Here is a 23586-nt window from a genome sequence, read left to right on the forward strand (position 1 = left end):
AAATTGTGGTTTTGTTTCTGTTATAGTCTAAACTCACAGCTTTGAGGGTGAGGTCGCACTGAGAGACCATCTCTCTGAGCTGAGTGATGATCAAACTCTTGGTTTTGGCGAGATCCACTCTCTTCACTGCAACATCGATCTGACAAGCTTTGCAGTGCTCCCTGGCCTCCTCCGCCTGCCCAACAGAAGGATGATCAATCATTACAGCTCTCTGCTCTCTGTACTGAATCAGTGTTGATAAGTACATCGGATTTCAGGCAAGTATGAGTTTGGATTCAACTGCTGTGTGTGCCTTCAGACGTGCACTGAACTCCAGATAATCTCCTGAAATTATCTAGATGGGCAGTATGTGAGAACCCAAATGTTTCAGTCAGAGGCTACAGATAATGCTCGCTAGCCAGTGGGCACGTTGATTATGTTTCAGACACGAAAAGGACACAAAAACAATAACAAAATATCTCAGGTTGGAAAAGATGTGTCACACACATAGATGATGCAGACGAAGATGTCAAATTAAAGGTAAGAAGGATTTTGATGATAAAGACTGTATTATTCATATGAAAAAGGCGAGCTATGGAGAAAGTCTGGACCTCATATATTATTTTCTGGAATTCATGCCTGAAAAGATTCTCATGGGGTAATTTTGTTTTCACATTTGTCTTCCCACAATTCATTTTATCTTTGGCACTTAAAAAAGATTAACTGAGAGCTGCCAACGGCCAGTGAGGTCATATTCATAAGCTGTTGTATACAAATAAGGCTAAATTAAACCATATGAAGTGTGCCACATTTGTGCACTTTTGTGCCGAGCCATCAACCCAACAGAGGAGCTGGTGTACCTTCTGCAGGGCTTCCTCTTCCAGCCTGCGCCTCTTCTCTAGCTGTTTAACTGCCGCTGCTCCTCCACCTCCTCCGATCAGCTCCTCCTCCAGGCGGCTAGTAGACACCTTGGCCTTCTCATATTCCTCCTGCCGCTGAACCTGCAGCAGCCGGGCCTTCCTTAGTGCACTGTCTGCCTCATGCTGGAGATGTACAATTATTAAGTAAATACACAAAGATAAACAATATTACCTCATAAACAGCACAATTTCAACATTTTCTCCCTTATCCTCCTTCCACTGAAATGACAATCTGATTTAAAAACACATAACATAGAACAGATCAAACCAAAAGTAGGCGAAGTTTATAACTCCAACAATGATAACCAAACAAACATTTGGCTTGTGATGTTAGGGCTTTACATAATTATTATATAATGTAATTTATAGAATATTACATAAATAATATATTTTTTCATAATATTACAAGACAGTTCATTTTCCATCGACCAATCAAGACCAATTGTAACAAAGTGTTATTAACTACATTAATTTATTTCTGAGAAATCAGTGCAAATGTTGAAAATAGCCCTATCTAACAATATTTGAAAAAAGACCTAGATCCACCCTCTGATCTGAATCTGCCATAACATTTTATGGGTTCCCACTTGGTACATGAACCACCCCTCAACAAAATGTCATGGAAATCAGGTAAGTCATTTTTTCGCGAACTAAGGTGCAAAAAAACAAACGTAGACGAAAGCATATTTCATGGTGGAGACAAGGCACTAGTATGGGTGCTTTCGATAATATTATATCATTAGGCAATCTCAGACCAAGTTGATTTCTATATATATTGTGAGGTCAGTATGCAACCTCTGTAACAATTGACTCACCATCTTCTTTTGCTCTCTCTGCCACTGATCCTTGACCTCTTTTCGCAGTTTGTCCAGCTCATTCTTTCTGGTCAGGAGAGGCTGGAAAGAAACAAAATAACACCCCCAAACAGACACACACACACAGTAAGTTTTCTAGTTTCTATTAAACAAGCCAAGGCAAAGTCGCGTTTCTGTTTTGCATCGGGAATTAGTCGCTTTGCTGGATTACCTGCATGAATTTGTTGCTCTGGAGCACAGCTGCAGTGTGAAGCACCAGCTGGCTGTATTCAATGTCATGTTTGAAAGCAGTCGTGTAGATCTCACGGAAAGGCATGAATTCCTTAAATGAAGAGGAGAAAGTCTTATGGCGGATCCTTAAGAGCATATAAAAAAAAATCAGCAGTAGATCTACTCACCTGCTGACTCGCAAGCGTCTTGGCAGACTCTGCCATTTTGGAGTAACTCTTCGCGCACTCGATATCTAAAAATACGTACAATTACTTGAATTTAACATCATAAACAGAGTTTCCTGCTGGACTGTACATTGTCATTTATGTGTGTGCAAATATTTGTTTTGTCTGAAGGAGCTATTTCTATTCACTGTTAGATCTAAAATAAATACACATAAATGACTGAAAAACATTTAAGCAATATCTAATTGAATCACATATTGTCCTTGAGTTATCAGACAAATTGACATACAGCATTAGTAAAAGTGTATGTGTTAAACAAACACGCCGTCTGTTTGCCTGATAACACTCGACTCAGTGCTCTGTCACTCTGTTGACCGAGTATCATTCCATACCCAACAAAAGCTCTCTCACTGCAACCTTGAGTCTGGATAAGACTCCCATTCTTTAAAGTTTACTTCAGGTGATCGAGTAAAATTGTATCAGAAATTGGCCCCGAATTAATTGTCACATTTAACCTGAGCATGTGTCTAGTACATACACATGTAGACGAGTTAAACACATTTTTATCCACCCTGCGCTTCCTGGAGCTTCTGTATGTTTAAGATCAACTGAATGTATGAACACATAAATAATTTATGATCGGTTAAACAGCTAATGAAACAACTTGTAAAAAGTACATTAGCATTCAAACAACACCAGTTTGATAATAAGGAGTATCCCCAATGGAGTTTTTCTAGATAAAAGTGGATGAGCCCGAATGTAGAGTGAGTTTAATTGTGCCATTCTGATTTCATGTTGTGTCTTGATGTCTCTCTGTGTTTGCTTGTCTGTCTCTCTGTTATTTAGCAGGATGTGGTACGGGTCAGGGAAGAACGCATTACATTTTGGCTATGATCATTTTTTTGACGTTTCCATTTATTTCCATGGGCATCATTCATGAGAAAAAACAGGCATACTTAGAGTACTGATATTTGAACTGATATCAACGAATGTGCAACACTCTCCTCAGTGCTATTCTAGTGACTTTTATGTTCAAATTCTGTTTAAATTGAATTATCAGTTGATTTGTTTTTCTTATAGCATTATCACCTGGCAGACCATAACCATGCAGAGTGATGACGACTGTTTAACACAGGAAGAAAAGCTAAAATGTTATCTGTCCACCCTTTAAGTCTGAGTTTACCAGGGCTGAATAGTAGCATGATTCTATGACACCACATCTAGTCTTGAAGCTAGTTGAGCTCCACTTTGCATCTGACTTTTGTTCTCGAGCTTGATAAATGCTACTTTACTTCACTGCTGCCTCCCTACATGTCATACTCTTGTATTTATGCCTCCACCTGTGTCCTGACTCACCCATATTGAGACGCTTTTCCACCCATGCCAGCAGCTCTTTGGTGTACTTGGACCAGGCCTTGGCGTAGAGCAGCGCCGACTCCACCCCGTTGTCCTGCCGCTGCAGCGTGGCGTCCACCTCTTCGGGCCGAACCGGCGGACACGGCCCTGTGACAACGGCAGGAATCCCATGGTGGAGATTGATAAAGTTGGACTTACAAATGACCGGTGGCAACCAGCCCCCACCTAACATGCCTCCCACCACTGCTGGATGTGTCGCATGTGTGCTGAGCCAACAACATCTGTTACTGAGTGAGTCAGTGAGAAAAGCGCACAGTGACCTTGCCTTAGTGCGATATGGGTTAATTCCACTTGAAGGAAAGTAATGCTGACATAGGACTGACTGCTGGATGTATTAATAAGTGGTTGACTGCTCATCATGACTTTGCCATAACCACGGTTAACCCGACAGACACTGCTCTAATGGCCGTGAAGCAACACAGACAAGGCCAAAAGCAGCAACAGTAGCTCAGCTCAAGACAGATGTTTCCCCCCAATAAATTAGAAGGATTAGTTACCCCACACACTTGCAAAGAGCAGCACCAGAGTAAAGTAGCAGTGTGTTACAGAGATCTGTCTTACCTGGCGGATCATCTTTCTCGGGACCGGATCCTCCAGATTCCACAGAGAGATTCTCAGAAGACTGAAAAAACAACAGATGAAAAAGAAGAATAAAAATACCAAGGGTATGAATGAATTTCCTACTCAGAGAACGACACGTTATGCAAACATCAAAAGCTTATCAGAACCTAGACTTCCTCTAGATAAAGTGCTTATAAAACCTGCAGCAGGAAAACAACAATACGTAGAATTAATTTATCATTTGCAGAGATCCTTTCAGGAACGTGTGTCAACCTGAGTGATTTATATGAATGTTTTGCTTGACAACTCAGGCAGTAGACATTATCCTGGCGGTAACAGGACAGTGAATGAACTAATGATGAATGTGTGTTTAAAAATAATGAATAAACCAATATCAGCCTTTTCAGTTTGATTCCAAGTGAAACTATTAGGGGATTGATTTGATATCTAATTTGCACAGGATTAAAATAATGTGTTTTATTGTTATGGATGTTAGAATGGAAAATAAATATTGGACTTTTCTTACCCTGCTTCTCTTAGTCAGGGGGAGCCCCAACACTGATCCATTCTCTACATCTCCCATAAGGAAGTCAGACACTCTGGAGGAAAACACAAGCCAATACACTGGGTTAGGTAAGGGTGAAACACATCATATACAACATTTGCAAAAACATAACTGGAATTATGATTGTGTTTTAAAACGGATACTCCAGCACTAACATTAAGTTGGGACACTCACAAGAAATGGTTAAACCAGATTATCAGAAACTACAGTTCCCATAATGCAACACAGTAGTGACTCTCCTTTTGTCTCTTAAATGCCCACTTTCTTTCAAATTCCAGTGTAAAATGCCAGATTTCCATGTCAAAATTATAAGTTTAAAGATAAACCTGATGATATAATTGGAATTTTTTGTTTGGTTTTGTTCTTTATAAACCTTGCCAAGCTAAATTAAAGTTGAGATAAAATGTGTACTATTTTTTTGTATTATTTGTATTATTATTATTTCCATCTGGACTTATTATTCCTTTTAATTCCTTTACTTTACTGAAGGAAAAATGGTATCTTTTCCCTAATTATCCCATTTGCTTTTGTGATGATAGCCAAATGTTGATTTGTGCTTTCAGGTTAACAGATTTAGTGATTTACATTAATGATGTGCTCTTAAGAATGGTCCTTGATCAACAATAAAAATACAATCAACTCAAAAGCAATTTGACATGATACTTACACATTGCCAAACGTGAATGCCAATGTGTCGATAGCACTGTAGATATCCCTGAAAAGCTTCTGCTTGTTCTCTTCGTTCACCTCCTTAAAGTTCACCCCTGTCAAATTGTGATGAAGAGGGATAGAGTCAAGCTTTGGTAGCAAACCACTGAAGGCTTCCTGTGATTGAGGCACGAATCCTACGGCATGATTCATCATCCTGTGCATGACGTCAAATGCAGAGTCCAAGAAAAGTCTCCTCTGAGTCAGCTTTACTCCTCAAATCACATCGAGAGCAAAGGAACTGTTCATATCACAAAAGTGCAGACATTTTCAGAATTTAAAAGTCTCTCAGAGGCGTCGAAAAACAACTGTGTACATTAAATCAGAAGAGATAAGCAAAGACTGCAAGTGTGTATATTTGGCTGTAATCTGGAAAAGCAGTAGTTTCCTGCTGTGAGTCTAAACACAGTGATGACTGAGGACAGAGCAGGGGGAAAAACACCAGTGTAAATACGGCTGTAATCAGTCTTCACAATAAACTTCCTGTCCTGACTGAGCAGAGAGAAATAAACGGGAAGAGAGAAATGCTCATGAAAAATTTAGACCAAACACTGAGCAATCAAATCCAATAGGTCCAAATGGTGTTGAGCTAATTGTAAATTAGAGTTTTCAAATTTTAAAGGAAGGTTTAAATAGCATCCTCACTTACACTCCAGGCCACATAATGAAAATCAGAGAGCACACTCCCACCGGTGCCAACCAAATACCAAGATATTTCTTTGTTAGCTATTACACAATGTCAGAGAAATATATGTAAAAAAAAAAAATACCCACCTCAATAAAGCTTTTCTTTTCCTCCTGTTAAATTGAAATAAGACTTCCCGATCATAAGGTCATCATTCAGGTAAATTTTCTGTCAAAACACCAGATATTCACCACCGAAAAAGTTACCTCTTTTTAGGGGCTGTGGCAATTTGTATGTCTATCCATCAAAAGAAAAGACAAAAAAAAAACATAAAGAAAAATCCAATCCCCAATAAATCTGCTTACTGTGTTAAGGTTTCGTTGGAATTGTTAAAATAAAGTATACTTGTAAATTGTATTATGTCAGAGTCCACGGGGCCCCCTGAGCCTCTTGTAAACTCCAGACCAGCTACTGTGGCTTCCACCATTTAAAACACGCAAATCTCTTGTGCTGTTACATCTCCTCTACTGTCCAGCCCCCTACCCCCCAACAGGACATCCTGAGGCTTGCTGGAATACAATGCCAGTACTAGCTCAGGCCCCAACCAGTGGTCCAAACATGGAAGTTACATCATCGGGGAAAAATGGTATTGTTTCACTGGAAAAGCACAACACACTCGAGACCCTTGTCGGCTGTAAAAGTCCTACCCAGAATTTAAATCATGGAGGAAATTTTATCCTAATAATAAGAAATATGGAGGTGTAGCAACGGATGTGATTGGATATGAAGCATCACAAAACAGGGATAAAGTCTGTATTAACAACTATTTCATCTAGGATTGGTATCTACAGCAGCTCAGAGTGTGATGAAGTAGAGATGATACACAAACTCCACAACGAAAAAATAGGTCTTCTCTCATTCTTGCAGTGAAACGCTAAAATAATGTTATTACTGAACAATTAAGACCAGAACACAATACAACTTCACATGACTTACCACAATTGTGATATTGTGATATAACCACAATAAATGTTTCCAATGTATCGTTGCATGACGATAAAGTTTTCAAATTTAGTTTCTGCACAGCTGAAAACTTGTTGCTGTCCGGGGGTCATGAAGCGAGCAATTCTGGCCACCTAGTGGCAGATAGGCGTTATAGCATGCTTCACTGCATATGCTTAAAAAAGGCAACACAAATACAGCTACAGATCTCAAATCTGTTACATTTACTTTCAACATAGGCACTAGCTGAGAGGTACAACTAACAATGATTTCCTTAGACCAGTCACTCTTAATGATACAGTCTTTAAAAAACTGCTCCAATTATTTGACTGCATCCAAAAGGAAACTTGATGCTTCAAAACCTCTATAGAATGCCCTTTAAGCTGTCAAATCAAAGTTTCTCCTATGTAGGTCCCTTCAGCATGTTTGAACGCTACCACAATAGTCAAGTTTCTCCATGAAAGAGGGAACCTGCATGCAGCTTATAATTCTTTATGACACATACGCCCAAGTGTGTGGACTCCTTCTAAATATTTCAGTGAAGCTAAGCTACATTCATATGCACACACTCCTCAGACTTTGCTCAGCTGCCTGTGTCACTATCCCTTATTAAATAAAAGCCCTTTTCAAAAAGCTTTGCAGCCCCTCGATGCCCCTCTTTGCAATGCAAATGGAGACGAGGTATACTCCGGGGATTCTTGTGTGGCGGCCAAGTTAAGAATTGATCTGCATGCCAGATCATAATCTCACAGAATGAGAGATTGAAAAGGATTCCTCGGTGTAGTTCCCTCTGGACTGGCAGACGAAGCACAAAGGACACCCGCTTCCCTCTGTCCCCTTGAATCAGGTATCTGACTCCTGAATATTATTTTCTTGCTCTCTGTATGGGGTCTGAAACACATGCTGATGCATTTTAAGCACTTGAGTGACTTCTGAAGGGCTGCATTGCTTTGAAGCTGAAGAAAACCTCCTCAGAAACCTTCCCAGGGGAAGTACTTTTTGAGACAGTGTGAGAGGGAAATAGCGAATGTCCAGGAGAGAATACTGTCAAAGGAGAGGGGCGGGGGGGTAGATAAGCAGAGACAGAAAACAGACCAAAAGAAGATTGGAAGAGTAGCTGGTATGTTTTGCAGGATAGCCGTGAGGTATGTGTGTAGATGTGTGTGTGCGGGAGAGCTAGTCATCACAGCTCACCTTTGACCGTGGCGATGACGGTTCCAGCTGTACTGAGGATGTCAACAGAGTTGAGGCTCTGGTGTTTGCTGATTATGGCCTTTAGGACTCGCAGCAGCTCCCCGAGTCGCTCATGGACCGCCTGATGGAGACAGTCCTGGTGCTCTGGAAAGGGATACAGGTTGTTGGATTATGACACATGATGTATGCTCATCATCCCACATACAAAAATCAACATAATTTAGATTACATTCAGTTCACCTTGTAATAAACTGGTAGGGCTGCACAATTAAACGTATAAACATCTTGATCTTGAGACACAACTACCCTGTCCCTACCTTCTCCCCAAAAATCTAGAGCACCCCCGAAATGCTGCATTATCTTTGCTTTCCCCTCAGCCAGTGACAACACAGCCTTACACAACAGAATGCTTTGTTCTTAAATTTTTTTCCTGACTTACCATGTTGTATTTATTCAGTGTTAACAGCATACAGCTGTCAGTTGCAACATTAATATGGCATTGGAATTGCAATTATTATTTTATTATATTGTTAGTTCTTCTAAATTTATTGATGTTACATCATCACTTGATATCGGCAGATGTGCAAAGTTCCACTTATTGTGACTGGTATTGGGAAGGGAGTTTTAAAAGCTCCAGGTCTGATCCATAATGTAATATTGGTAATTTAGAAATGTTGAATCCCCATCAACAGATGATCATCATTTTAAACATTGATAAAAGACTGACATCATAATCAAACATCTTGTAAGCAAAATCTCAGGGCTGATTCAACAGTGTGCTGTGTTCCTATCTGCATGTCATTACATAATATATCACTCTTTGTTGACAGTTTCAGTTTGCTATCAAGCCCTGAGATCTCATTGACAGCTTCTACGTCATCTATTAGCCTTGTTAACCTTTGACCAATAAGATGATAATAATCAGTATCATCTGCCACAATGACAACAAGTCACTGCACAAATGAGCTTTAATGTGGGCTTCAGAGATACTACACACAAGGAAGATTTTACGAGTCATGTCGTCACTTTTATAATTCATTAACTACAAAACATGTTATTTTAAGGTATTTTAACACTGAGGCTGAATGTTAAACAATACATCGTGTGATATAAATCCTGAACAGACTAGAGAGCAGCAATTTAAAAATCTCCCATCTTTAGATGAATGGTGCAACTTCACTGGCAACAGAATTACTACATGACATTCCAGTTTTGTTGGTTGAAAGGGTGACCATGGCAGCCATGTCAGACTGCTGCCATCCATTCACGGCAGCTCTAGTCAACACTGTGGCCGCTAATGGTCTGCCCGGACAACTGGACCATACAGCAAAGATAGCAGAGGCATCATTGCACACAACTCAGCAAACCTACACAGAGAACTGAAACAGTGCTGACCACCGAGCGAATAAACAAACATGACCTACTCTGCTCTTTCTGCAATTAGCAGTTAGCTAGTCAGTTAACAGAGGAGAATATGGCATCTCAGGTATGTGGCTCTGTGTACTCGATAGGCCTTTTACAAACAGTGAGTCATCGCCATTTGCCAAGCACAAAATGCACTTTGCTATCAATTACCTTGGGTAATGTGCTTTTGGCATGGTCAAGGAGTGAGGTCATGTGTGAGTAAATGAGTACAAGAACTAAGTTTTACCCTAAGTATTTTTACGACTTATAGGAAAACGTACAGAGTGACACAGAGAAGTGTGACTACCTTCTGACACAGCTGGCCCAGGTGGCTTCACAAGGATAAAAGATACGAGAGGGAAATTATGAAACAAAGGATCTTGCATCTCTGTACCCCCTCTCTACACACACAAACACATGCACACGCACACGCACGCATAATTGCCATTGTGGCTAAATGTTCCAGTCCTGTAATCACACAAAATACACTGTGAGCTGACTGGCAGGTTGTTACTCATTCTGTTTTAAATGTGTCACAGGTGTTGTCACATGTATAGACAAATTAATTGCAATAGTCTTGTCTATTTCTATTGTCATATTTTTTGCTTGCAAAGTCTCTCTTAAAAGTGAAATAAAAAATACACACACATATGCATAGACACACAACACAAGACACACGACACACACACACAGACACACACACACACACACACACAAATACTGACAAACATAATGGATACAGGCAGTCAAAGCCACATTTTGTGCTGACGATCACCCCTGGATTACCCCTTCATGGAAGAGGGGATCAGAAAGACTTTAGCTGTCTCCCATTTTTTCTTTTATTCGTCAGCCCTCTTTTTGGAGTGGGACAAATAGTGCCGCCAGTGAGACTAATAATGCTGGGTCTGTGTTGCCACTTTGACAATGCTAGCTGAGGCCTGACCCGGAAATCCAGCCAACTGACTAGCAGGTGACAAGTTCACATTGGCCAGCAGGTCACAACAACACCACAATAATCCAACATTATGAAGCGTGATATATTAAAGTGACTTAATATGCAGCCCAATTCATTAACTGTCAAAAAAGTAGAGATAGCATTTGTGTGTTACCTGTACATGTATAATTCAAGCTTTCCTGCAGGACTCTGGCAGACCCCCATTTTCCCCCTGAATAAATGAGACACAGCTAATTGTGCCAAATGGCCAACCATGTTGCTGCTTTACTGACAACTTCATATCAGTAATGGCCCACTTAAAAGAAACCGAAAGACCTGGAGTGTTCGGGTGATGTGCGGTAATTACAGGAAATAACAGCACAAGGAGGTCGAGAGACAATTCCAGGAGACAGACGAGGCAAAAATGATTAGAGAAGACAAGCACACATTTCAGATTGTTCCCCAAATGCTTTAAGTACTCTTTGCCAACATGCCCTGCTGCTTCTAGCTTGCCAAAAGTTTCTCCACAGGACCTGCAGAGTCCTACCCCTCTCCGTAGTAACCATCTTCATCCATCTTAATCAGATGTCATGTGCAGCTCTTTCCAGAGCCGAGGACCCTGTGGTGTTTTGATGATGAAAGCCTCTCGTGCTTTTGTGTCAGCTGCCCAACTACCCACAAGGCAGGAAAAGGGCCGGCTGCTTTGCTACTGGCACAACCACACATCAAACTCAGTACTTCTATACAATCCATGCACATGGGTGAAAACATACCAAGTATGTTCCCATCGATTGTAGCCTGAAATATTTTGCCGTTTGAAAAGTGACTAAAAAGAGTAAAAGGGAAAAGCTGTGATTTGTGATTTTGTAGTGGTGTTTCACATTCTCACAGTTCCCACCAGAAATCACTGAACTTTTTCAATATTTCCACAAACTGCGTAAAAACTCTCAACTGTGGCTGAGAGGTAGAGCGATTGTCCTTCAACCACGTGGATGGCGGCCCAAATCCTAGTCCATGCCAAAGTGTCCTTGGGCAAGATGCTGAACCCCAAATGGCCCCTCACAGATGTTGAATGCACTAATTTGAAGTTGCTTTGGATAAAAGCGTCAGCTAAATGACATGTTATCAAGCAAAACACTGTAAGGGGGGTCTGCATTAAAAATAACACATGTTCTTTTTAATAATGCAATAAATACAACATTGGATATCAATCTCATATCTTTTTTAATATCCTTTACTGTTCATTGAACGCAGTTTTCCCAAAGACCTTATCTCTCATGGGGACCCCAACCCACAATGATTTGATAAGGGTCAAAGTTAACAACGAGCTGCTTCACCCCTTAAGCCCTTAATTGGTCCTGGTCAGTTTAGATCCCATTTATGTGCATTATGTGTTGAATGACAAAATACACACAATAGCCTAAATCATCCCCACACAGACTATACACTCCATTCAGTGCCCGAGTAACTGAATCCTGAGTCCTGGAGGCATCAAGCCTGCACAAGCTAGAGGTTTATTAAGGACAAGCCCAAATCATGAATGCCCAAGAGACAGAGGGTCTTCCTTTGCAAAAGCTCCATAGGCTTCATTCTTCAATGGCGGCTGTGTGGCCTATTGGACCATCCTAAATGGAGGCTAATTAGCAAGACATTATAATGCGTCCACCAGCCCAGCAGGACACAGGATAATGTACAGAGACTGATTATTTAACCCCTAAACTGCCATTCTGGGCGAGAACTGGGAGAGAAGAAGACTTGTTCCCACCAGAGAGAGCTGGTTAAAGGAACATCCAAGTATATCACATTAGTTTCAGCAGGTACAATGTCCTTTTAAAGGTGGGAAAGTTCTAAGAGGTCTTATTTTTTCCAAAAAGCGGCTTTGACAGAGCATGTTTGGGTGTGAAAATATTAGTTGAGGCCATCTGAAAACTGACAAAAACAAGCAAGTTGCGGGTAAGATCATAGTGTTTTCCCTAGGGAAGACCTCAGAGGTTTAATTGAGGACTGCCGAGAACTCGCCGTTGTCCCTGGGGCCACTAGCAAACATTGGGACTGGTCGCCTCATGTGCCTGCCACATGAAGCATTTATTGAACAATAAATCACATCGGCAGCTTTTCACTTTTCACGGGAAAGGATTGTGTGTGTGTGTGTGTGTGTGTCTTTGTCAATGTGAGATGGCTAGAGGTGGGAGGATTGTAAGCAGTGACAGGGGAGGAGGAAGGGGGTGGTGTGTGATTTGGGGTAGTACTCTCCCTTGGGATTTGTCCCAAATTTACCCCTGCACCCCACATCCCTGCCTCAGAGCGGGTTATGAGAGAAGGAGAGTGAGAGACATTCCTGGGCATAATAAGCCCTGGTGAATGAGGGCTACAGGGGGATCAGACTCTGATCCTGATGAGGAGGAGGCCGCGGATCAGGAGCTGCTCAGAGGCTGCCAGCAACACATTGCCAGGTTTTTACTTCATTAGCGTCATGGAAACCCAACATTCCAGCCTCTTGTTTGGGAGCGGGGACGGGAGTTGAAGGAGTGAGGGGTGGAGGGGGATCCATAATGAAAACATTGTCAGATCATTCACCATCGTGATGACACCTCAATACCAAAGCATTCTGATGCAGCTCTGGAGCAGAGACTCTCCAACACTGGCATGTCACAGACCTCCTGACATTAGATACTAACACTTTTTCCAGAAGAAATCATACAGTTTGAACATGTTGATTTGTTGCTGATTTACACAGTCTGCACAATTGTTTAGTAAAATGATTTCTGCACCAGAGTTCAAGACCCTTTGCAGCTCCAGTGCAGAGCTGACTAAATGGTTAAGACTGCCTGGTTTAAATCAGATAGTACAGTAGAGTTAGATTTACTGTCATACAACAGATTAAAAAAGAGGGGGCTCTGATTTGAGCTGCAATATTCACAATTACCAAATATAATAAAAGGAAAGTGTAGCACAGTTAATAAAAAGTGCAACATCTGGAACCTACAGACACTTAGTACCAATGGGAAGCTATTCTCATCCATGCTGTATTTTTAGGGTTTTGCATTGGATCTGTATATTCTTGGTTAGCTTACTTGATGGGTCATAGTTAGTTGCTACGTATTTGCGAGGAGACGATTTTAGGCATGAAAAGTTTGGTTATACTCAGACAACATTTGCTCAAGTTGTACACCAGAAGAGAACATCCCTCAGTTTGACTCTCTGATGGTCAAACCTTCCACTAGCGCCTGACACAATATGACTTGGCAACATTCCTTTTGCTGTGACCCTAGCTCTGCTCAGTCATGCATTGCAAATAATGTGAGCAATGTGTTATTTATGCTTCAAAACATTTGAGAGAACGGAGGGCTGCTTATGCCACAAAGCAAGTGTGAAATCACTAAACATGTCACAACTGGGTGCGCAGAGGTCTGATCAAATGGAAGCAGCTCACGGCAGAGGGGGCTAAATAGGATGTTGGACAGGCTAGCCATGACTAATGTCAATCAAAATCTCTCCATGTGTCCTATTGAGTCAGACCACAGCTGGACATTCCAGCCACTCAACCCTGAAATAACCAACCAGGAGTCTCTTGTTGTTTCAAAGAAATTGGGCATTCATCAAAAGCTATGGTATGGGTAAGTTTCAAGGGGCTCCTTTGAGACTTGCCCCCTCTTCAAAAGACCAGTAACCAAATGCTGGTCTAATAATCAATCACTGTGTGACTCAGTAACCTTTGTTTTGTTCAAATGAATTCTTCTTTAATTGGCTAGGGTGAAATGCCAAATTCGTTTACATTGCCTTTACTTAGTAGTATGACATCTCACATCTTAAAGTGACCCTAAGGTTTCAATCCAAAATTCAACTATTTGCCCAAATATAAGGGGGTCTTGCAAAATGGCTCCACTTAACCTTTAACTCTTGGGCAGGGTCACTGCAATGGGTGGCCCAAATGGCCTTTGATATCTCCCTCCTAAACATACTTCCTGTGGTCAGTGGCACTGGTACACCTCTGTCGACAGACCACCGGCGATGCACTCCACGGATAAACAGATTACACACAGCTGGTAAAAGGCAATGGAACTTTGCCTTCCCAGAATCCTGTGCTTATACCGAGGCATTCCCTGTTGATTCACCTTTAAAGTATTTTTCCCATGACTGCCCGAACAAAGACCTTCCGTTTAAAAAACAGCCCTAGGCTAGACAAGCAGCACCTTCCATCTAGGTGGGGGGCTTTTATGTTCTCACTCTGCAGCCTATTGCCTTTGTCAGGCTTGTTAGCTGTTAGCTCAGTAAAACAAAAAGCCAATGAAAAATAATGCTCAATGAAGGCTTAAGACCGGAAATGCAGAACATTAAGGTATGACATGATAGAAAGGAATGCATGATATAGTCTCATATTCAAAATGTTAATCATAAACCAGTTGCCTTAAATATTAAAGATTTCATGCAAAAACATTGAAAATAACCCTGAAATCTAGGGGTGAACGGATCCAACATCTCTTTCTAGTCAACAGATCAGTCTACCCTTGAATATTTCTCTCTTTAGTAATTTGCATATAAATGAGATACCCAGTGGAGAATGAAGAATTTCCCCCTTCTTTCATTTCTCTTTGGAACTGTCTGTCACAGTGAGGAAAGACAGGCAACCTTTCCCTCCTGATATCGCCACACATCACCACCACAACCGCCTACTGTTGATGCAAAGTTATGAAAGCTGGCATTTCAACTATGCTTTCTTTAAGAGAAACTGCAAATCCTCCCACAGTGCAAACTCTAGTTGGCATCCAAACTGCTCAGGCATTATCCTGTAGAGACTATAGTCGCTCCACAAACTGTGTAATGCAGGCAGAGAAACTTCAGCAGGCCAGAGAGTTGGGGAGATCTGTCCAAAAAGCTCGAAGAAGGGCCCCTTTAGTACACCTGTCAAGGAGCAGTACTGGGATTTGAGGGGGCAGAGATTGGGGAGCAAACATAGCATTGAGAACAAGAGGACACTGTTCAGCTTTACTAGCACCCGAATCCTGAGAAAAAGGGCTTTGTGTGCATTAGAGCTTGCAAGGATACCTTCAAAACGATATTCTCATAACTCTCTGTAAGAAAAACACCAAAACAATTCAGGGCTGTAGAGGCAATGCTGATTAACACAAAAATACTTAATATACTACTGCTAGGGAGCCTCCTACATTAAAGGAACCCCATGCAAAATATGCAGATTCAGAGGCTATTGGCTTCTGTTCTAACAATTGGTGAGATGTAAATACAAAAATTGGTTCTAGGACACCATAATCAGATCCAAGAGATAGATTTTAAACAGACATACATGCATTGTTGCTGTTGTGCCATATTCTCTGGCAGGTTCAATCCCACCTCAGTAACTAGTTCTCTGTCACCATTTCTACACCTCAATTGGAAATAATTTGAGTCTCACAAGACAGGACAGACCCCAGTTGGTTCAGGCTATGCTTCACGCTTAGTCTGTTTACCTCAACATCAAACAGGGGCTCTCTTCCTTTCACTGAGCCCAGCAACTGAGTTCCTAAACTTTCAGGGTGTTTCAAACAAAGACAATGGCTGGTTATCCTCCTCTCTCCGCCATCAGCTCCTTTGGTCTCTAACAAGTTATGAGCTTTACCCAGCAAGAGGCTGACCCGGTCACATGCAAGGCTGCCCCAAGGTTGTATCCGGCAGAAGAACAAGGCCAATTACAGCAAATTTAGCTCTTTTTACAACAAAGAGCTTTACAACTAAAAATAATGGAGACAAATTGCAGGTGTGAGTAAAGAACATTTTAAACCTGTTTCCCCAAAAGATAAATGAACAATGAGGCTGGGATACCTGCGGTGTGTCATGAGTAGCCTCAATCAATTATTGTGATAGGAGAACTTGCCAAGTGAGCTTTTCTCTGAAACAAGAACAGCATTGAAAAAGTCATCAATGACCTTGATGCCATGCTGTAACTGAATAAGCACCTGTCACCTGCAGTTAAGATTTGCTCATAAATGCAAAGCAAAAAAATCTGGATTTTAAATCCCCCCACAATTACATTTAGTTTTTTTTTTTGAATTATTGATAATAATTAACTGAAGCTTTTTTGCAGCTCTACTTGTATATTCACATCTTAACATCGTATTGGTGGATTTATAATTTGCAACAAGTATTTGTTTAAAAGGAAAAGACTTCAAATAATTGCAGCCTTGCCTAATCCTACATTATTTTAATCCAATGCAGGAATAGACGCCACAGATTCAAGGGCCACTTAAGCTTATACAGGGGATAAATTTACCATTATTGCTGCAAAGCTTTAATCCAAGAATGGCAAGGGGAGGCCGTCTGATCACTCAAAAGGGGGGCACTGGCTAAACAGTCAGACATTGGTATTGTCTGCAAAGACAATACCAATTGTTCCACACACAGAAACCAATTGTTTCTGTTTGTGGAAAGACAGTGCAATATTGAGTATGCCAATTGCTTATAGTTGGATAAAAAAAACTGAGCTGTGTATTTAGGTAGCCTCCAGCTCTGAGTTTCCAGCTCCTGCCCACAGTCCTTAGCTTTTCATGTGTATTGTGGGAATCCTGGAGTTCCATCCTAGTGTGTGGCAGACATCGGCAGCCTCCTGTAACAAAGCTGGCCCGGCAAAAAAAAGCAGTGCCCATAACCATAAATCTCTGCAGGGGGAAGCAAGGAGAGACACACAGAGAGATAGCTCCAACTTGAAAACAACTTACAAATCTTCTAGTGGATTTAGGCCATTAAACTTGACATGTCAGCATCGGTTTGCCACCTGTATACAACGTGCACTCATTGCACACACTGTGGTTCGCCAAAGGGCAGATTTTCAGCTGACAATGGTCGGTACAATATAGCATTTCATCTTTTGTTTCCTCAGGCAGATGGATATAAATGGACCTTCCATACGTCACAATACTCTGCACTTTAATCGTGCTGGGTAACAATCCAAAGATCTAACCCTAGCATGTCAGCTAATCCTAAGACAATGTCTGTGCGATTAAACAAGGATCCCCCCCAAAACAATTAAGGTAATGTAATAAATCCTGTGAGACAGCTTAGTTGGTAAGATAAGTAAACAGCATTAAATCAAGATCTTTGGGAAATTTAATTTGGGACCACTTGTGTAATTTGATCTTCAAGAGATGACTTTAAAGAAGGGTAGTTGTCTCGCTCTTGGGATAACTTACAGTGGCTTTAGATATGGGCACAGCAAAAGAACCATAAAAGGAATTTTTTGGAGGCAAGAAGAAGCTCACAGTGCTTTACAGTGGATCCCAGACCCTGCGGGACAGACTGTCTAAACAGAGCACAGTTACAGCTATTAAGAAAGTCTGAAATGGTTAGTGAGAAGCCCAAGTAGGGCTAAATTTAGGCTGCTATTTCACAAGGGGTGATTTAGAATGCAAATCACTAAAATAGCATTTAGGCTTTTTCTCTGAGGACCCAGAGCAAAATCACTTTCCCACAAAGCTTAAGCATCATATTCAGACGTCCAGACAGAGACGGAAAAAATACACGTCTTTTCCCACATTTTACAGCAAAGGCACAAAAACAGAAGGACAAAAAAACAAAGTCAAGCTTAACACCAATATAAGAACTGCACTATTTTGTATAAGAAGAGGGACTCACTTTTTGGATAACATTTTTGGTTCCCTGCTACTCAACTCTTACTCACTCAGTGGTCAGCTACATTACAGTGCATCATTGTACATTACACAACACCTGTGGAACATTTTTAGCAGCTACCTGTTAATCGTTAAAACTCCAGACCCGCACGTTAAGTGTGACAAGAGAGGCATCCGAAACCCACACTTATTAACTGAGGACACTTATGACTCAAAGCAAAACACACAGTTGACGTAGAGAGCTGAGTGCACACACGAGTCACACATTAACACTGTAAAATGTAAGCGGTGAGTAAAGAAGATGGTGCTGTAACCTTGCTTCCCCCCCAGTAATCCTTCATAGAAAGACTGACTGAATTATGCAATATATGAGAGTTAGTCAGGCAGAATGACAGAGAGGTTAAAGGTAGTAATTTATGTGTTGGAGGAGGCTGCAAAGCAACAGGTCGATGTTCTGCAGGAACCAAACCCAGAATCACAGGGAAAGGAATCACTATTTATAGAACATGAGCCTTTCACAGACATATTGGTGTCTATGTATATGTTTGCACGGATATGAAACTTTTACTTTTCAGATGCAGAAAAGATTAGTGCTTTCATTTTACGTAAAATTGCTGTTATAATAAAGTTAATTGTTAAACTGTAAAATATCAAGACTCAATTACATGTTTTTTTCATGCAACGTCATCTTTTTAATATATGGGCCAACATAAAGGTATCATTATAATAAACATTATTACCCAATATCAGTACCACCCCCAAAAACGGCATAATGGTCGGCCGGCCTCTAGTGACAATATGTCAGCACCACAGCGATCAACACACACAACAAAAACACACTGACTGGCAAGTGCAAATTAATAAGGAGCTGATACATGAACAGGTAAGCAGGTTCATGTCTCTAAAAGAAACAGCATTAAGTTATTACAGTCTTTTAAAAAAGCCTAAATGAATGCCATACATCTGTCCTCCTTAAAAACCACATCAGTGTTTAGCAATTATAGATTTTGATTTTGATTACTGTTCATTGTACACATGCAGTGCAGCATTCAAATTAAAAAGATTTCTTGTGGTGTTCAGCTTCAGTGAGTCACCTGCTTGCCGGTGCAGATTTCTTTCTTAAGCAGCTGACACACAAAAACTGGCCATCATTCTGCTTGGCAGAACCGCAGCACGACACAACCCATGACACACCTGTCCTCCCTAGACAGCCAGCCGCGGTAAAACACACTCGCTCTTCAAATAGACGAGGAGACGCACAACAATCCACTGCAGAGCCTGTTGAGTAAATGGCTAGCCGGGGCCAAATGTTTGTTACGCTAATCTTATGATGGAGAGCTTCTGAGGCTCCGCTCACCATAACACATAAAAGCCGCCTCCATAGCTCAGCTGCTCTCCAGACGTCCACAGTGACCCTCAGGTAAGGACCAACCTTCCAAGAAAATAATCCCCTCCAATTATTCTCGCGAGCAGACACTGGACAAGGTTGCGACCTCAGTGTGCATATCTATCCCGCGGTGAAGATGCTGTGACAGGTCGTCAACATTGACAAGAAGACGATAACGGCACATAAAGAGCTTCTTCTCAGACATGAGTAAAAAAAGAAAAGAAAAAACTCAGTCATGCGTCACTGACCAAAGCTGAAGAGACATGTCGTAATAATTACCATGTAAGGCAACCCTTGAGAAATACACTTCTTCTGTTAAAAATAGAGAAAGGCATTGGTTAAGAACCCCCCCATCCATACCCCACCGGGACTAATCCCGCAGACCGCAGCTATCCTCAACTTGGGAAAGTAAAAAACTCTGTAAAAGCTGCCAGTTAGCAGCAGCATGCGAATCCAGAGATGCCTCCTGGGACAATGGGTGTCAGACAGACCCACATCGTTGACTTTGAATACAGGCCATCCTGAGAGGGGCGCAGGGTCCTGAGCTGAATATTGCACCTGATTATTGACCCTGTGTCGTAAAAAAAAAAAAAAAAAAAGGGCCGGGGTAGTGAGAGGTCTGAACTATTGTGTAGAGGCACTGCAGAGACAATAGGGCCATAAATTATCGGGGGACTCAAATTCCATCCAATCAGAGCACAAGCCAGCGCCTCCCAACAATCTGTTAGCATGCTCAGCTGAAGAGGGCTAAACCTCAACACTGACACTTTGAAGATTTTCACTGACGAGGTGCGACCGACATATAAATAATTTAAAACTAAGCGTCCGTATTGGCTGAAAAGTAGGGTCTTGGGTGCTTGTAACAGAGGGACAAGCGGGGATCTAATTTCTTTAGTTATTCCCACATCAATGCATAATTAAGAGTGAAAAAACAGTCAGACATTTTCCTGCAGTTCGGAGTCACTTGGAGACACAATGGCCTCTTTGCTACTTGAACAGCTCTACTTTGTATTTATCCTCATTTTCCCCCAGATCGCCCCTTTCCGGGATTTAGCCAAAATAAGACGTCTAATGGAAATAGTCTGTGACGGCATTTTCAAAATTGAACCTGTGCTTACTGGACCTATAAATGATGCGCAATAACACAAGTTTGTTTTTAATGCAATTATGACGTAACCTCAACACAAACAATCTGTGCAGGTATATTGAGTCGACAAGGCAAATTATAAACTGGTTTCTTAATGACGAGGAACAAGGGCAGAATTTCTAGTATGACAGCTATGCAACAGCAGAAACCTGTATATGCACGCTGTGTGTCGCCATTAAAGACGCAAACATCACTGATTGAATTTGGATGATCACACACCAAGTCCGATTATGAAAACGCAGAACTACACAAAAGTATATTTCTTAACGAAAACACGTCTTTTCAATGAAACAAAAGCACAGGCATTGACGTCTTGCACATGATGATTGTCCACCTTGCTCGTGGCGTGTTGACAGGTCACAGCGAGTCCTGCTTTCCACACTGCCAGCCAGTCCAGCCAGGTCAAGCACCTTTATTGACCTCTCCAGAGCAAGAAAGAAAAAAAGAAAGCCTGGGATTCCTTCCTCCTAGACTTGGGTGATATGACGCGGTACTAATGGAGGGGGGTAAGGGCACAGCCACCCACAGAAATAAACAAGTTTGCACAGAGAAGCAGTTTTTCTGAGCCTGTGTCTTCGTTGGGACTATCCATGTCATCACTGACAAAATGAGGCCTATTAATTCTTGATTAGAGAGTATTTTATTATCTCTAAAAGGTAAAATGTTACTGTTGGAATGCTTCAGCAGCAGTGACACACCCGAATGTTTTGTTTGGACCAGATTATTACCTCTGCCAAGCAGGTTATGTTTTCATAATGTTTGTTTGTATGTCAATTATCAGCGTAACACAAAAACTACATGACAGATTTCCAAGAAACTTGGTGGAAGGATGCAGTGTTGGTCTGAAGAGAAACCATGACATGTTGGTGCAGTTCTAGGATATCTTTCTATCTCTCTTTCTTTAATATGGGGAGATAGTGTGTTTGATTTCTCAGGATATTCCAAGTAGGTTTTTGTTTATTTCTCAAAAACCTAAAAAAATATAACTAAAGACAAATGAATGCATATTATTTTCCTGCTACACAGACAGAAACAGAGGGTTCAAGAACCAAACTAGAGATAGAGAGATAAGGTTGGGTGAGTGACCGACCAGCCAAGGCCACAGCAGGACAAAACAGATAGACAGGTCTGCCACTGTGTACACTGTGGTGAAAGCAACAGTATGTGCACAACACCTGACTGACAGCTACATTATAAATGCATCTGTCCGTGCTTACAGCATTCCATGTGATGGTTTTCCTGCCAGAGGTTCAGACTTTAAATTAACTATGTATCTTTTGAGGCGCCAAAAAATTAAAGTAGGAAAAGAAAAGTTTAACCACAAAGCTCATTCAGGTCAGCGAGGGAAACGGGGAAACCAGATGATGTTCCTAATATGTGGAAGCACTCATGTGTGTAACTTATTGATAAGCCCACATGCACAACGGTTGATTGTTGTGTCCAGAAATCATTAACAGGTTCCACAAACAAAAAGCGCTCAACTAATAATTGAATCTTTTTCGTGTGAATGAATGTAACTGACAGGATTCATCAAGTACGAGACATCAGAGCCACACACACGTTCTGTTTAAAGATCACTGAACGCCACTTTACACCATCAACAGAAACTCACACAGCAGAAATTCACAAAAGAGAGAGTGCTCACTCTTTCCACTCTTACCTTTGGAGTTGAACACTTCTTTGAGTTGTAGAAGCACATCGGCAAACTTGCGCACGTCGCTGACCAGCTGCATGATGTAGTGTGGGTCCGAGGCAGGGATGTCTGAGCTGTCGGAGCTCTCCAAGCTGCCTTTGGACACCCTGGCGGAGCCTGATGAACCCTGGCTGGAGCCGGAGAGGCGGGAGATTCCTAGAGGGAGTTTGGTTCCACCGCCACTGCCACCTCCATCCGATCCTACACCCGATCCCCCACCAGTGCCCTGGCGCAGCATGGCTGCCAGCATGTCTTATCGGTCTCTTGGTCCTCAGACCTGGTGACTGTTCTTGCTGCTGTTCGGCTCCGTTCTCAGGGCTGGCACTGCACCACGGAGGAGATGATGGACGCTTTGAAGGAAAGAGAAGACTTTTAGTGCTGAGAGGATGCAGCCACAAACACATGACATAACTGAGTGTAACTGGATGTTATGTTATGTTTGTTTGTTTCTATGTAAGCAAGATAACCAGAAAAAAAACTATAAGGATTTCAGTGAAACTTGCTGGAAGGATGCTATCTGGGTCAGAGAAGAACCCTTTCAATTTTGAGGCGGATCCAGATTTCTTTCCCCACGTATTTTATCTATTTCTCAGTTAATGAATCATGGATCTAGATAAAACATATCCTGCACACTTATGGGACTGATATCTATAAGTGTGTGTAGGTTCGGTGAAGCTTGAATGAATTTAAGGGAACTGTGGGCCTTGGCTCAAGTATGTGCTCTTCTAAGTGTCATATTAGTTTCATATGTATGACAGGTGTATAACACACGCAGTCTCTCTATAGATGTTTGGACGCTCCCTTAACCCCTCAAACAGCCCATTGAATCTGTGAGGATCAGCCAAAATGTCCCCACAATGATTGTATTGAACCACAATTGGCCCTCATAACTATAGATAGACACACACAGCAGCGGACCTGGGCTATTCTTGATCATGGATCAATTTTCCCTATAAAGTGATTCAAAGTTTGGTGTGTAGTTGTGTCAGTCAGATCCTGAAGAGTGTTGATGTCTGTGTTTGTGTTTGAGAGACCATTTAAAAACTCAGGGATGAAACACAACTCAAAGCATAAAGTTCAACACACAACACTCCTCATTAAAAGCACCTTCACGGGATGATTTCGTGCCATTGCTGAAAATAATAAGATTAGTTAAACCCCCTTTAATCCCTCAGATCATTAAAGTCGGTTTGTTAATTCGGCTTCAATCAAATCTACAAGG

The 23586-nt window shown here is 41.5% G+C and overlaps 1 protein-coding gene across 5 annotated transcripts in view; it reads right to left on the reverse strand.

The window, feature by feature from the left end:
* arhgap29a (Rho GTPase activating protein 29a) overlaps positions 1 to 23586 on the reverse strand; it is a 32738-nt gene that overhangs the window by 8632 nt on the left and 520 nt on the right. Inside the window, exons 2-12 of one of the 5 annotated variants that reach the window (XM_053412116.1) lie at positions 22332 to 22714; positions 8181 to 8324; positions 5319 to 5415; positions 4613 to 4685; positions 4087 to 4147; positions 3466 to 3612; positions 2113 to 2177; positions 1926 to 2036; positions 1715 to 1795; positions 840 to 1022; positions 38 to 175 (exon numbers count right to left, since the gene is read on the reverse strand). In XM_053412116.1, the coding sequence (XP_053268091.1) occupies positions 38 to 175; positions 840 to 1022; positions 1715 to 1795; positions 1926 to 2036; positions 2113 to 2177; positions 3466 to 3612; positions 4087 to 4147; positions 4613 to 4685; positions 5319 to 5415; positions 8181 to 8324; positions 22332 to 22614 (1383 nt within the window). In that variant the 5' untranslated portion in view covers positions 22615 to 22714. Of the gene's footprint in view, positions 1 to 37; positions 176 to 839; positions 1023 to 1714; positions 1796 to 1925; positions 2037 to 2112; positions 2178 to 3465; positions 3613 to 4086; positions 4148 to 4612; positions 4686 to 5318; positions 5416 to 6133; positions 6329 to 6349; positions 6625 to 8180; positions 8325 to 19494; positions 19723 to 19803; positions 19949 to 22331; positions 22715 to 23586 lie in introns of those variants that run through there. The other 4 variants (XM_053412117.1, XM_053412118.1, XM_053412120.1 and 1 more) reach the window with 4 other exon arrangements.

The sequence above is a fragment of the Pleuronectes platessa genome, chromosome 20 (genome assembly GCF_947347685.1).
Source record: "Pleuronectes platessa chromosome 20, fPlePla1.1, whole genome shotgun sequence".
Lineage (NCBI taxonomy): Eukaryota > Metazoa > Chordata > Actinopteri > Pleuronectiformes > Pleuronectidae > Pleuronectes > Pleuronectes platessa.